This window comes from Delphinapterus leucas, chromosome 2, assembly GCF_059928025.1.
Source record: "Delphinapterus leucas isolate spDelLeu-1000000601 "Yukka" chromosome 2, BTC_Dleu_Yukka2, whole genome shotgun sequence".
NCBI classification, from domain to species: Eukaryota; Metazoa; Chordata; class Mammalia; order Artiodactyla; family Monodontidae; genus Delphinapterus; species Delphinapterus leucas.
The window spans coordinates 172,251,853-172,268,085 of NC_143130.1; the positions used below are offsets into that span (position 1 = coordinate 172,251,853).

Consider the following 16,233-nt stretch of genomic DNA (forward strand, 5'->3'; position numbering starts at 1 on the left):
CTTAGGAAACAAGAGAGGATTATTTTGAGGATTAAAGGTGATTTAAATATGTCAGCGAAGGGATTCCCTGGTGGCACAGTGGTTGAGAGTCCGCCTGCCGAGGCAGGGGACACGGGTTCGTGCCCCGGTCCGGGAGGATCACACATGCCGCGGAGCGGCTGGGCCCATGAGCCATGGCCGCTGAGCCTGCGCGTCCGGAGCCTGTGCTCCGCAACGGGAGAGGCCACAATGGTGAGAGGCCCGTGTACCGCAAAATATATATATATATATATATACATATGTCAGCGCATGAGGGGATGCATTGTAAGCTGCAGGGAGTGTGGAAGGATGGTTTGCCCAGAAAGAAGCCCCCCCGCAGAGTATGAAGAGTTCTTTTCTCCATCAGGCCTGCGAGCTGCTCTGGATCAGGCTAAGATGCTCAGGCATCACCCATGACATTAGGATAAGAGGATAAGGTGCCCCCTCATCCTTCTGTAGCCCTGGAGCTCCCAGGGCTAGTCTCAGGCAGCAGTGCTTACTCACCCTCAGGGCTTCTCTTTACCTTCCCTTCATCCAGGTCTTATCAAGTTATGCATGTGCTCTTGTCCCCCACTAGGCTGAGTGCACCTTGGAGGACAGGACGTCCTAAAAGTGGTAATGATCAAAACAAGAGAAACTATGTTTTGAGCACTTGCTATGTGTCAGGCACTGTGCTTTTTATATATTAGCTCACTTAATGCTCCTGTGAGGTTGTGATTTACTTTCCTATGGCTGCTGTAACAAACTACCACATACTTGGTGGCTTAAAATAAGACAGATTTTTTTAATCTTAATAGCTTAATAATCTTACTAAAATTCAAAGTAAGTTTGAAAATTGGGCTAAAATCAAGGTGTCAGCAGGGCTGTGTTCCTTCTGAAGGCTGTAGAGGAGAATCAATTCCTTTCCTTTTCTAGCTTCTAAAGGCCATGTGCATCCCTTGGCTTGTGGGCCCCTTCCAGCAATGGGGATAAAAGGCTGGCTGGCTGGCTGGACGGATGGATGGACAACCAGAAAGTCTTTCGTCTCCTCGGAGTCTCATCTCCAAGGCTGAAACAATTGCAAAGCTTCTCTCATCCCCACCTCTACAGATGTCATTTTATTCTACCTTGTCAGCATCGGGAGGCTTCTCGCTGAGCTTTGTGGGCGAGAGCCCATTCTCTTTCCAAACCCCCTGAAGAAGCAGTCCTCTTCAGTTATGGGAAAATAACTACATTGTTTAATCACCAGTGATGTCAGTCAAGGAACCTTAAAGAGATTAGTTCTGCTTTTATTTGTTGAGACAATGGAGAGCATAAAATATTTAACAGCATCATAATGTGGAACAGATGGGAAAGGTACTGCCTTTCAAGGCCTCCCTATGTCTCCCACCTTCCACCAACAGCCAAAACCAGGAGGCCATTTAGGACAATTTATGGGCTGGAAGGCAGCCAAGGGACTGCTTGCCCAGGGGCCTCTGGTACCCACCCAGACCTGATAAGGCCTGCAGGGATATTCACTGAAGAGGATCGAGTTACAATCCTCTGAGCACTGGAAATGCACAGTGCATCCGGATGCAACACTGGGTTCAAGTCCTAGCTAGCTTTGTGCTAGTTATCAAAGAGTGTTTTTCCACTAGTGCTGACTATGTCAGGGAATTTCCACCCAAAAAACCCAAAAGCTTGAAAAATCACCAAGGAGTAAGTTTTAATTTTGTTATGTGCTGTGCAACCTTGGGCAAATTTGTAACCTCTCTGAGCCTGTGTCTTCTGTCACAAAAAAACGAGAGAGGAGCTAGCTGCAAGAGCCATTGTAGAGCTTGAGTGAAATAATGTTTGTAAAACTTGGTGATGGGCACGTCGTAGGTGCTCAAATTGATCTCAGGGCAAGTGGATGAGGGACCAGGTTTAGAACAATGGGTCCACTGAGAAATGTATCACATGCACATGGTCTGTGGATCTGCATTCCACACAAACTTTTAGAAGTTTTGAACTAAAAGGAATCTTTGGGACTATTTAGACCAAAGGATGCAAAGTGAAGTCTTGGGGCCACATCCAGATGAAAGACACACACACACACACACACACAGTTTGCACAGGTATTTTTTAAGTATTCAGATTAATTGCCACTTAAAAATTGTATTTCTTTTTACACATTAAAATCTGAAATCTTGAATGATCTCGAAACTGTCAGACACAGGGACCCAAAGCTTGCATACCCACATGACAACAACTGGACAGCGTCCCCAAAACCTTCCTTCACGATATCTTTTACACTTTGTTTAGTCTCTCACTTGGGCTTCCTGTCTGGATTCTGCATGCACGTGAGTTTATGAGGCCAGATTGAGGGCAATCCCTTCACTTTTACAGGTAAAGAAACTAAGACTTAAGAAAAGAATGCAAATGCGAGTCCCCCCATCCCCTCCCATAACCAACCCCCCTCACCCCCCCCCATGAGATCTTGGAGGTCTTTGTTTAATTACACCCTCAGAGCCCTTCTTAACACAGTGCTTTGGGCAGTCATTCAAGTAACCTATCAGATACCTCTGGGCTAAGAGATTTTGTCCAAGATCCTCCAGTTCTGCCCTATTAACCTTAAGGTCTTGTTCTTTCTTCTACACCCAATAAATAGTCTTCGGGGTTAGACACAATAATACCTTTGACGTCTTTTGGAAGAACCAAATAATGTGTGTAAAGGTGTCAAGCAAAATGTGACTATTTCATTTTATTAAGCCTGGTATGCGTGACCCATCAAATAAAGGCCTCCCTCCCTCACTTTCCCAACTCCTGCGTCAGTTGGAGTTTTGACACGGGTTAAAATATAACTTGTGGGAGGTTTTCTAGCAACCTGACTACACGTTTTGTGTTTGGCCCCTTGAGCCCTTGGTCGGGGTTGGACATACCTTTCAGCAAAATCATGATTGTAAGATGTTTCTTTAATTAAATGCAATCTCTTTCTTTATAGCCCCTGCGTTTCTGACCCCCTCCCCGACCCCAGCAGGCAAGCTGGTGGGTGCTCACGGCTCTGATTGCTCCCGGACCCAACCCTCCGGACCTCGCCCACCAAAACGCTCCTTAACCCACACAGCAGTGTTTTTCTTTTCAAGCCCAGTTTTTTAAAAAAGAGACAGAAGTCCATTCATTCTCCTTTCCTTGCCCAGAGTAATCCTCAAATTATGCACAATATCCGGAACAGAGAAATGGCCCCAATTTTAATTTTCTGGTTTCTTGAAGAGCTGACTTAATTGGGCTGAGAGTCAAGGAGGGCTCCCCCCAGGGATGTGCCCCAGAACTGCAGTGGGGTTCCCACTTGAACGACCCATGAAAAGCCACGTGTGTCCACGTGGGTCTGTGCATCTGTTGGTGTGGTGTGTACCTCTGTGCGTGGTGTGTGTCTGCATCTGTGTGTGTCTGTTTGTGGTGTGAGTGTATGTGTGCATCAAGGCATGTGTTTGGCGCGTGTGTGGTATGTGTATGCTGCCTGCAGGTGTGTGTGGCGTGTATGTGCAAGTGCGTGCATGTATCAAGGGTGTGTGTGTGTGTGTGTGTGTGTGTACATGTGTGCCTGCGTGGCTCATCATCCACGGCCCCGGCATGAAGGATGAATCGTGGGCTCCATCCAGAGGTTCTGGACTCTGCCTGGTGCCTTGTTCTCTCCGCGTGTTCCTTGTGATGATGTGAAGGATGGTTTGAAGAGGTTGCCATGGGCGATCTCCAGAATCATTCACACCCAAATCTCCACTTGACAGGGAGGGGATCCGAGGAGCAGAGAGGCAACTTGAGTTGCCAAGAATCACAAAGCAAGTTGGTGGCCATCGCCGGGGCTGGAAGCAATTTCTCCTGATGCCCGATTCAATGTGCTTTCTCCCTGATCCCCTTCAGGGGGGTCAGGGCCAGCCTGCCAGGGAGCTGGTCTTACAGAAGGACCTGGGTGGGATTGGCAGGTGTGAACAGCTCAGATACGAGGAGTGGCTGGGCGGGAAATTGTGCAAGCAATACCATAAGCGTGAGTTGACAAATGCTTCTCTAAATTGCCAAATGGGAAATATTTTAGACTTTAACAGGCTAAGAGACACACTTGAAGATATTATGTAGGTACTTACATAACCATTTAAACAGATAACCATTTAAAAATGTAAAAATCATTAACCGAAATTGACTTGCAGGCTAGCCCTTGTTTTGGAGGATAGAAGCATCAGAATAGACGAATCTGAATTTATGGAACCAGAAACTGGACCAAAGACAACAGGGTCAGAGCCAGTGGAAGAGAGACGGGAACAGGGAACAAAGAACATGGCTGGGCGTTGTGTGAGAAGGTGCAAAACAATGGTCACAAATTGGCTTCTGGAATTGGGAGGTCAGGCCCCTGGTGTAGGGGACTCTATCATGGAGTGTTTTCAGAGGAGGGGCTGCATCTCAGCAGCACAAGATGAGTCAATGGAGAGGAATTCCATGGCGAGGCAGTGCTCAAGGGGTCAAGAGCCCACCAGCTGCTTGTCCCACCTATCCATCACACAACGTCTGATCCCAATGCCACTGCCCAGTTGCTGGATGAGTGCCCAGGCCCAGAGTCCTTGCCCACTGTCCAATTTGGTCCCCCTATGAGCCTAATGCACATGTGATTCACACCCCAGGGCACCTACACCTGCACAGCCCTCTCTCCCTCAACCCACACCCCTATGGCCTCACCTGCAGGCCCGTATGACCAGTTATCTTTGGAGTAAAGAGTTTGGCCTTGGAAGATATGATAGAACCAGCCAGAAGTATAGTTCTATAGGATTATAACCCTGCTGAAGGCTGGTGATGAAAGAGAGTGGGGAAGGGAGAGCCCCACACACGTTTCAGCTGCACCTTTTTTGTGGTCCATTTTGCCTGGGAGAAGTGGCTGGGAGTACAAATTTACATGGATTGGTGGGCAGCAGCCTGTACTAGAAAGTAAGCTCCAGGAAGGCAGGAAGTTAGTGTTTTGTTCACATTTATACCTGATATTTGGTAGGAGATCAATAACATTCTTTCCTTAAATATTCTTTCCTTAATTCTTAACTTGACTTAAGGATGATCAAGGGCTTGAAACGAATAAGATTAGGGATTGATAACAAAGAGGCTTGAGGAAGAGATTTGTGGGGAGCCCTTTAGGAGTGGATCTCGGGTGTAAGAGTGTGGGTGGTATCTAGAAACTTTCACCAAAAGTCTGTCCATGCAGAAGAGGTTCCTGATAGGTGGACAAGGCAGTCCATCCCATGGACGTCACACAGTCTCTTTCCCCAGCTACCCCTGTGCCCACTCATGAACCATGTGGGCATGGTGGCAGGGATGGGGGTGCTTAAACTTTTAATTTAATTTGCAGACTTCAGGACATCAAGCCAAGACTGTGAATGAAACTGAAGAAAACTGATAGAGTGTAGAAATAAAAAAGCTGACTAGTGACACGTTGCTATGCATGCACCTGTTTGTACAGAGGTAGCTCCATTAGATGGAATGTGATCTTATTATTTGTGCTGTGGTTTCTATTTGGAAGCTTAGATATGGAAATGGGAGTGTGCACAGATATTAAGTCTCCAGAGGGGTGGACTGCGGGGCATCGAATGGATTTTGCTCATTCATCACTCATTAAACTCCTTGCAAGATGTCTTCCTGTAATGCAGAAAGGGTAAAGCTAAAATGATATTTCCTGACTCCTTTGCTGCCAATTCCAAATGTGACCTAGATTTCACCCACTCAGATTCTCCTGCACAGCTCTCAGGATGGAAGGGAAGCACCAAGGAGACAGCCTGACATCAGGTATTTGTTTTGCTGCTGAGACAATGAGAGACAATGAGGCTCTTCACTCGGCAGTTTCCTGGTCTGGCAGCTTCTTACCATGGTGAGGGCCCCTTTCTCCCTCATGGACGAGGCAGAGTGGCCGTAGGGCCAGAGTTACTCCTGGAATCTCAGACTACAGCCTACTGCTTCAATCTTTTCCAACAATTTTGTAAGCCACCTAATACCTCATAATAAATCCTTTTCTCAGACTAGTTAGAGTGAATTCTGTTGTCTGCAACTGAACCCTGACTGATTCTAGAATCTCCCCCAACAAGTATCCCCAAGACACTTGCGAGCCCACAGGGGACACCCTAAACCCCTAGCAGTGCTTGCAAGGCAGTACTTTGGGATCAAATTAAGTATTCTAGAAACTCCAAGTTCAGATGGCTAAAACAAGACACTTCTTCTGAACCTGCCTAGCACGACTGAGGAAGCCGCTGGGATGGGAGTTGAATAGATAGCTCCCACTGTTGTGTTTTTTCTGTGCCAAGCCCTGTGCAAGCTCTACAGTACCGTCTCATTCATCCTCACAACCACATCCCTTTGAATCATCCAGGAAGATTGAAGAACTTTCTCAAGGTCCATTATCTTGGAGATGCGGTTGCTGGGAGCCAAACATAGATCAGACTGACTCCAATCCTGCTCCTAGAACAGATTCATCCCTATTTTAAGTTAAGGGCAAGTTAAGTTAAGGGGGCAAGTTAAGGGCAAAATCGAACACTCATTTTTTTTTTTTTCCAAGGCTATAAAAATCTACACTTTAAAAAATAAAATCTATTTTGGAGTAATTTTAGGAAAATTGCAAAAATAGCACAAAGTTCCCATACACCCTCCACCTGATCCCTTCTAAGGCTCACATCTCAAGTTACCATATGGGACATTTGTCAAAACCAAGAAATTAACCCTGGCACGGATTTATTAACAGGGCTGCAGACTTCATTTGCATTTCATCGGGTTTTTGGCCAATGTCCTCTGTTCTAGGATGCAGTCCAGGATACCAAATTCCATTTGGCTTCCTTTTTTAAAAATGTTTACTTTTTGTCTTCCCATCACCTCATTCCAAAGCAGAAGGACCTCCATTATTTGCAGATGCTCTAGGACGGGAACCATGCACTCTCCAAGTGAGAGGGGCTGTGCGGCAGGACAATTTGGAACAATCTCCCTTGATGCCCATTGGTAGAGGAGCCCTCCTGTTAGAAACTGACAGCAGAAGCCACAGTGAAGACCAAGTGGAAGCCGGGAGCAGGGACCAGGATGCATGCCAGAGGGCAACGGCCATACCAAATCCCAGCGATAGAAGCCCCAACATGTGGCCCCTCTTGATGCATGACTAGGGGAAGCAGAGTGGAGAAAGGTCACTGCAGGAGCGGCTGGAGCCAGGGTTGGCGAGACAGTGACAGAAAAGGCCAAGGCCAAGTAGCTGAGTAACGTTCCCACCAAGGGGTTTCCACAAAAGATGATGAATCTCTCCTATTAAACATGTCACGGCTGGGCTTGGAAGCCACAGATGAAAACAGAGGTAAGATAATCACTTCCATAGCATGCCTGATTGTGAAAAAAAAAAAAAATCCATAGTCATAAAAATGAGTTAATCACCCAGCCAGGAGTAGGAGAGAGAGTTCTGTAAAGATTTAGAAACCGTATGTGTGTTTAATATAACTTTCACAGTGGGCTGGATTCCCCCACAGTGGGCTGGATTTCCCCCAAAGGTGCGAAATTAAAACGAAGGAGACTGAATCTAGTTTTCCCACTGAGTCAGTGTTTTAACACTTGAAGTTTCTGACCCAAGATTTGATGTCTCCATTGTAGAAATAAACAGGTACACCGTGCTTAGTTACTATAGACAATGCCCGGCACACTATTCCATTACACGAATTAAAGCTTAAAATCAGCTACACCATGACCAATTCCATATTCACCTAAGGGGCAAGGGACCCCAGCAGGCAAAGTTCTGTCTTCCTTCAGAGGATATGTTTTATTTTTTTGGACAACTAATTAGGAGGGAGGGGCCTCCGTATCCCCGGCCATTTGACTGCAAGGATTCTTTGAGGGCATGTGGTATTACGCTGAGACTTTAGTCAATGGTCCTGAGATGCCTGGTGACTCCCTTCTTCCAGCTGTAAATTCCTTGTAGCAAACAAACATTGTTCTTGCTGCAGTCTGACCCTTTGATCTTTGTCTGCAGAGCTGCTCCACCAAGGCAAAAACTCAGATGTACAGCACAGGGAACTATACCCAGTATCTTATAATAACTTACAACGGAAAAGAATCTAAAAAAGAATATATGTGTGTGTGTGTGTGTATATACGTATGCATTATAATGGAATCTCTTTGCTAGACACCTGAAACCAACACAACATTGTAAATCAACTATATTTCAATAAAAAGTTTTTAAAAAAGAAAAAATAAATTTAAAGTAAGGTGTGTTAAGATGAAGAAAAAAAACCCCTCAGCTAGTGATTTCAACAATGTCGAACTCCAGGGCATGTGCAGTGGAACTTGACCCTGAATCTAGAAAGTTCCAAGTCTTTCTCACTCACAGTTCTGGATGCCGCTTAGGCTGAGGCAGAGTCTAGAACCTTGTTCTACCTTATCCCAGCATTTTAGGAGTAAGGGATTGCAGACACAACACTTCTCGCCTGAGGTGTCCTTCTCTCTCTCCTCCCAAAAGGTGAGGAAGTTTTCTTAAGATAACACATTAGAAAAAGTATTACAGGCATTATTAAAACAATGGCAGGTTTTTTTTAACTTGGGGAATCAATTACGCAAGAGGCAGACCCTTTCTGTTTTAAATCCTTCTCACAGAACGTGTTCTAGACTGAAGAGTAAACATCCGTGCCTTTGTCAGCAGATTCTGGACCTAAATTTTCCTTTTCTTGGCAAGCCAGGGCCCTAGTTAGGAGCCTTCATTAACTGGGTTCGCTTGCTGGTTTCTTAGACCTTTCCTCGAACGTGGGCACGGGACTCCCCTTCCCCCGATTCTGCAGCTTCCAATGCACTGTCCGTTGGGAAACCAGATCCCCAAACCTAAGAACAGTTTGTTAAACAAACCATCACAGTGGGGTTTTGATCTGGGGAGACGGGCCTGCTGTTACCTCCCCGCAGCCTGGATCTGCCTGGGGCCATCTCTCTACTCAGAACGCATTTTGGAATTTCCACATGCGAGGTTTGGCCTGCCCTCACCCCTGAGACTGTGACCCAGGAGGTCTGGGGCGATGCTGGCGAAATTTATGAAGATGCTTCCCAGGTGACTTGACGCTCACACTGGATTGAGAGACACTATTGCCTTGAGTTGAACCCCTGAATAAACCGGGCCTCCGTTCTGCCCGGAAGTCAGAATTTAACAATGAGTCGGCCTTAGCCACATGGCATCTTTCTCCTTATAATCTCTTCAGACAAACCCTTTTACCTCAGAAAAAGAACTTCCAAACCACACAATGTTTCATAGGCCAAAATAGAGATTTTTATTTCCAAACATAAAGTAGATACGTTTTAGAAAACATAAAGCAATAGCAAAAACGTCCAACCATCTTTGAGAACATGGCTGCTTCCAACTTGAACAACAGAAAGGGGATGAAAACTTCACATGACTTTAAAACACAGCACTGACAAGAAACTAGAGTCCCTCCCCCCCGAGCAGGGAAGGCAGGGGAGGCTCTTGGCCGGCTTTGGACTTGATATGAACCAAGATAATACACACATGTTCCAAGACAGTCATTTGCTCCCACTCTGCTTGCCTTTCCAGAAAGTTTAACTTACTGCAAACGTGTGTTTTACAATCACAAATAATATGACGGGAGTGGATATGGTCCCTGTGTCTACTGTTTACATAATAGAACATTTTAAACAATGACAAAAATTTAGTTTGCTTTTGACAACAAAGCCCACGGACACAGCATCAAACATACACACACACACACACACACACACACACACACACACACACACAGACACACACACTCCACCATGCCCTCGCCTGGCTCACCGTGCATTAACTAGCCAGTCCAGCCAACATGAATAGCTAGCTGGTCAGTACTAGGTTAGTGTCACCAGGTCTTCAAGAGCAAAGACGGGCTGACTTGGCCTCTGTGGACTTGACTGACGGTAGACAGACTGCAGGGAGGCAGTGATGCCTCCAGGTGGGGTTCTGAGGAGGTGTGGTGCCCTCTGGTTCCTGAGCCCTCCCTTTAGAGGGGTGACGAGAGAAACTAACCAATCTACCAGGCTCACCTGCTTTGGAGTGAGAGGGCTGGTCTTTTGGAAATGGAGGGGAAAGTGGTCATTCCTCCAAAGCTGCTACTGGAAACTTGCCATTTTTCCTGGTTCTGGTACTTTAGGTGCTCAACAAATTCTATGAACATCACTAGTTTCTTTCTTTCTTCCTTTCTTTCTTCCTTCCTCTCTCCCTCCCTTCCTCCCTCTCCCTCTCTCTCTCTTTCTTGATTCTAGACGCATCTTTTAAAACTAGCCAATCCATTTATTGGTTAAAACTAGATTGTGTACATCAATAAACAGGTTATTTCTACCCTCACAATTCTTGTGTTGACCATGTATACATTCAAATCTTGCCTTAAACATTTTCTAAAAGAAAACATGCATGAATATAAATAAGCAAGTGAAAAGAATAAAAGCTGACACTTCCTCAGTGGAGTCCTACACCATCAAACATAAATGAAAAGAGAATGTAGAGCTAGTAACTGCACGTTCACATATACTTAGATCATAAATGTTTTAAGAAACAGTGGTTGAGAGCAGAAAAATGGACAGAAACCAAGATATATTTATCTACAAGCTGTTAAATGATCATTTCCTGGGTTTTTAGCATCTTTGAACGTCCCTGGTTTCTAAAACACACAGACAGACACACAGAGCAAGAGAGAAATGGGCAAATTAGGGCCCACTTAGCTAAGTCCTCCTCTAAGAGCAGGTTGTATGTTAGCCAGAGCAAAAGAGAGGGCATCGTTTTCCAAACCAGCCTGAGGGAGTTTCCAGATGGCAGAGGTCTCAGGGGGTCAGCTGACCTTCCCTTTGTGTGGAGAACAGCAGGGGGAACAACCAGTTGCTTCCATAAGAGGCATAAAATGCTGGAACCTGGGGAAACATCCTGGGTCCAGCACGGTCACCCTGAGGTTCCCAGAGACCACAGGCTAGTGGTATCTGTTGCCCGGAAGCCCAGGGCTGGAAACAAGGGCTGCGTAGCTGTGCTTCTGGGTGGAGATGAACACGTAGTACACATACACACACATGCACATATACGTGTACACACACACACACACACACACACACCACATTCACACAAAACTTCCTCTGTCCACCTCTTCCTCGCCTATAAAACTCTAGAACATGCGAGGCCACTGCCTCTGGAGAGAAATGCCTCTTTTTTTCTCCAGTGGAAGGAGTCAGAACTGTTCTACAGGCAGCGACATCCCAAAGCCAACTCTGCCCTCCAGCTGTCCTGCAAGAGGAGGTCTATTTCTGCTTTTCCAGGGGATGGTAAGCACCCAGTCTCTGTCCCCCAGCACATCACCCTGTCAGCTCTCTGGGGCAGTGGGCATCAGAAGGAAGCCCTGCAACCCCTCCTCTGGAACATTACCCTCAACTAGCTAACCGGCTGCCAAAGTAGCAGTGGCCCAGGCCTGCCAAGGAAAGAAAAGTAGCTGAGGCTGAAGTTCCACGGAGAGGCCTGGAGCCCATCACCCCGGGGCACAAGTCCCAAATCAACCACTCACTCACAAGCTGGTTGCTTTAAGGCAGGTTGCTAACCCTCTCTGTGCTCTGGTTTCAGCATCTAAAAACAAGACCATGACTCCATGGTGAGGGTTTTGGAAGGAGTCAGGGCCATCTTGCAGGTCCTCAGTTCGTTTCTTCCCTCCCATTTCCGTCAGAATAGGAAGAGGGGCTGCCACCCTGTGCTCTGGTGGCTGAGCTAGGAAGTAAGCGTTCCTGAAAGGAAGCCTGGGACCCTTGGGGAAACTGAGCTTCCTCTGTATGATTACTGTCCCCTGACTGAACAAGCTGGTTGGGTACCAACCTGTAAGCAGCTGTCACATTACCATGACAACCAAAAGGCAGGCACTGGAGGATGCTGAATTGGCTGACTGTTCTTTCAGGCTCTGGGTGCTCTGATTTGAGATCTGTTTTTAAACCATGAGCTTCTGTCTTTTTAATTTCTTTTTAAAAATGAATTCCCCCTTTTGCTTACTTTGACGAATAGAAGGCCTTTCTCTTGTAATTGAAACCGAGGGAGAAATGACGATTTAAATCCTTTGAATCTGCTCCTCTGCTGGAGGCTCCGCCAGTCGGACGCTGGGAGCCACCTGTGGCTGTGTCCTCCCACGTTCCCTTTCCAGGCCTCAGCGGTTTGCTGGAAAATGGGGGGAAGGGGGGCAGCCTGGCAACGCTCAAGAGAGCCTCTCTTTCCAGGATTTGCACCCAGGAGTAACTCATGTTCCAGAAGAAATTAAAGCAACTACAAATTTCCTAGGCTGGATACAGACACACAAGTGTTAAAAAGCTTATCCCTGAGCCTACACGGCCAGGACGGGTGGCGCGTGGAGGGTTGCCCCTGCACACACTCTGGCCAAGAGGGGCACTTGATTTATTTTGGTTTATTTACCTGTTCCCAAGTCTTGCAAGGAGGTGGACCTAGAAGTGTCCTGCGTGTGGAGGGAATGGCTGTGACACCGTGGGGAGGGAGAGGGACTTGAAAAACTCAGGGACCCCCGTCACCGGGGGAGGCAGGTGGGGGGCAGTGGTGGAAGGTCATTTTCACCCCTCAATGATGAACGCCCCCAAATTCTGCTGACAGAGCAGGAGACCAAGACACGGAGGGTCAGGGTGACTGGGGCTGAGACACCTAAGTGCCACCCCAATCCACTCTACCCCTCCTTGTCGCTAAGAGATGCCCATTTTGTTGGAGGATGTTTCCAGACTCCTGAGAGATGCAGAGGAACCATGTGACAGTTCTGACCAGTGAGATGTCGACAGACGTGTCTGGGTGGGGCTTCTGCGAAAGCTCCTGAAAAGAAGCGCCCATGTATTTAATGCTGGGCCTGTGCTCACAGCTCATGGCCCGACCACCTCTCCTCTGTTGCTGACCCAGACAGGTGGCAATCCTACTGGGGTGAGAGAAGCAGGGGGAGACGCCACGCCATTAGCTGAGTTCCCAAGAGAGAGGGAATTAGGGTGCATTCCCGACTGGGCTGGGAACACAAGAGGCTTGCTGGGGGTCACTGTACTGCCACCAGTGAGAGACACTCAGGTAACAGACTTCAAAGGAAGTTGCTGGCATCTTGGGATCCACAGAGCTAGCAGGGACCTCTCCCCATCTCCCCACTGCCCCAGACGTGGCCACCCTGGGGGAGGGGTGTCCCTCATCAGGCGAGACAGCTAAGGAGGGTGACAGCAGCTTTGATCAGGCTCACCTGTGTTTCTCTTTTCCTCCTCCCCTCCCCCTCCCCCTTCCTCTGTCTCTCTCCTCTCTCTCTCTGTCTCCGTCTCTCTCTCTCACACACACATACACGCACGCACACACCCCTGGGCTGGGCAGTGATGTTCACACTTCTTACCATCTCTCTCACTCTGGGGGACAGAGGAAAAATAAACACACGAAGGTCCCACTGCGGCACCCTTCTAAAAAGGCGCGTTAAAGCTCTTTGAGGTTGGTGCTCAGGAAGCTAGAAAGTCATAAAAATCACAGTTGTTAGCATCCACTTTAAGCAAGAGACGACACTTGAAAAGCACCAGTAAATGATGGTTATGTCATATCGGCCCCGCATTGATATGAGAGTAATGAAAATATCAATTCTCTTTTTCAAAAAAAGTTATGCAAACAAGCTCTATGGCATCACTGTCAAAGTTTAAAAAATATATGCAGACACTCCCACCCAGCAGCCCACACATTACACCTCTCCCCCGAGCCCACACGCAGGACACAACTGTGTTCACATCCTTCGAGCTTTTTCTTTCTGAAGTTACGGATGGGGGTGGGGGGATGGGGCGACTGCGAGCAGGGCGCCGCCTGGGGGTAGCGGTGACCAGGCTCAGCTCTGGCCTTGGCCACCTCTTGCTGTGTGGCTGTGGGTAAGCTGCTTCCCCTCTCTGGGCCACTGCCTGCTCGCTGTGAAGTGGGAGAGTGGGAGAGGAGATGTTCAAAGGCCCTGGCCACAGCGCTGACCTTCTTGGGCTGGACCAATGCAACCCAGTGGGCATCTGGGCTCAGCTGCCTGGGCCTGAGGTCTTGGTTCACACAGCCCCAGATTTTCCAGTAAAGCGATCTCCTGTGGAGAACGGCTTTGTGGCTTGGTTTCTAAATATCTGGAGAAAAGTGTGCTTTCTGAGTCAGTGCTGAGAGCCCTTCTTGGTGACGCTGTTTTCCCGCCCTGTGGACGTCCAGCTCTTTCTAGTTACAGGGACGCTGGGGTCCCTGCGCTGAGAGCTGTGCTGAGGCCGGGCTTGCGCTGGAAAGGACGGGTCCGTGTGCTCCAGAGAGCAGGGGGCAGCGGCACATGCTGGGGGTCTGGACCCTCTTGGGTCTTCGGTTTCCCCTCTGTTTAAAGGTCTTTCTTGGTCTATAACACTGTGATTTCAAAGGCCTGAGGAATCCCTTCTTGGTCTCCTATGCGTAGCTGAACAGACAAAATCAATTTGTAAAGAGTGGGAACTAAGCATTTTTTAAAAAGGAAAATTTTGTGTTGATTTAGGGAAAATATGATCCAGTTATGAAGCACTTAGGAACCATTCCAGAATTCCTCGGGGAGGAAGGGATGTATTTCCAGCCTCAGGCCCCAGGTGGTTCATGGGCCCGATTGCCAAGCCCCTGCAGAGGGGGCCTGGTGGGGCGCCTGGCCCCTGGGTCCCTTGTGGGCACATGTGTGGGACACAGGACCCACCTCTCTCCAAAGTCCCTTCTGGGAGGAGGAGGGAGAGCCCTTCAGACAGGCTGAGCTCCACGGCGGACCTCCACTCTCTACCTTGGACCCTCGATCTCTGGCCCCTGGCGTGGCAGATGCTCCCCTCTGTCCCTTCAGCCTGAGCCATAGATGATGAAAACCCAGCTTAAGAGCAACAGCGGTAACACATCTTCCCCGGCACTGTCAGGTGGGTGCTACGCACAGAGTGTGCTCATCGTTCTGCATGGGAAGCTTAACAGTCAGCTTCCTCTCCTTCACTTTCTCCCTGAACAGAGCAGAGAACACGTGGCATGATCTAACCATTCCCTGAAGACGCACTGTCCTGACCACGGACCTTCATCACTGGTCTGGGCTCTTCGGGCTCCTTGAGGTCCCCATTCTGCTGTGCTTTCTTTTTCTTTCTTTTTCTTTTTTTTGCGGTACGCGGGCCTCTCACTGTTGTGGCCTCTCCCGTCGCGGAGCACAGGCTCCGGACGCACAGGCTCAGCGGCCATGGCTCACGGGCCCAGCCGCTCCGCGGCACGTGGGATCTTCCCGGACCGGGGCACGAACCCGCGTCCCCTGCATCGGCAGGCGGACTCCCAACCACCGCACCACCAGGGAAGCCCTCTGCTGTGCTTTGTTAGTTCTGGGTCTGCTCTTTGCAGTTCTTCTTTTCCTCCCTTAATTTCACTCTATCACTTGTCACTTTTCATTGTTGCCATTGAGCCTGCCGGGGATCGGCACCCTTTCTGCTTCTAATCCACAGCATCTAATCTGCTGTCATTCTAAAAAATAGACAAGCATGGTTGTTCTCACTGTACCTAAAGCAAGAGTCACTGGGCTCTGAATGAGGGCCAGGGCTGTTCTTCTGTGCTGACAGCTCAGAGTCCTCTTCATGAACATCTGGGTGTAGGGCTTGGCTTCTGGATAGGAGGTGGCCATAAAAGCGACCTGTTATTGTTCCTGCTTTCCAGGCCTGACTGCAGACCAAGGCCAAAATGCCACAAGATCCCGAACTGGACAAGAATACTGCTGGGAATTTTCCCAAAGACAAATAGAGGTCATATATGAAATCATACATACTGAGCATTTACATAGAGAGCATATAAAAACGCTATGCATTATTCCCTAGTCCCACATAGAACATGTTTAGTTTAGACGAAGACAACACTGTATAAAAGGTAATTTCGCTCTGGGAACATCAATACAGTATTTACATGGATGCAGCCCGGCAGGCTCTGGCCTGCCCCTGTTTCCAGTTTCCCCAGCATCTTCTGGAGGAGGCTGGGGCACATGGAAGTTTGGAGAAGGAAGTCCCCGGAGCGCTGCCAGGGGGCTAGGTGGGCGGGGGGCCGTCGTAGCGGAGCGTGAGCGTGAAGGAGCGGGCAAAGTTGTTGGCCAGCGTGCAGCTGCGGTCCGCCTCCCTGACGGGAAGCAGGAAGAGCAGCAGCAGGCAGAGCAGCAGCAGCAGCTGCAGGGGGAGCGCCACGCAGCACACCTTCCGGCAGAGGGAGCCGAGCCCTCGCCACCGCTGGGCCTGCAG

The 16,233-nt window shown here is 48.5% G+C and overlaps 1 protein-coding gene across 3 annotated transcripts in view; it reads right to left on the reverse strand.

Annotated features, from left to right (window-relative positions):
• Positions 1 to 8,977: 8,977 nt before the first annotated feature.
• The window catches only part of SYNE3 (spectrin repeat containing nuclear envelope family member 3), a 95,446-nt gene continuing 88,190 nt past the window's right edge, over positions 8,978 to 16,233 (reverse strand). For 2 of the 3 annotated variants that reach the window (XM_022576171.3, XM_022576172.3), the window contains exon 18: positions 8,979 to 16,227. In XM_022576171.3, the coding sequence (XP_022431879.2) occupies positions 16,027 to 16,227 (201 nt within the window). In that variant the 3' untranslated portion in view covers positions 8,979 to 16,026. Of the gene's footprint in view, positions 16,228 to 16,233 lie in introns of all 3 variants that reach the window. The other variant, XM_022576167.3, reaches the window with a different exon arrangement.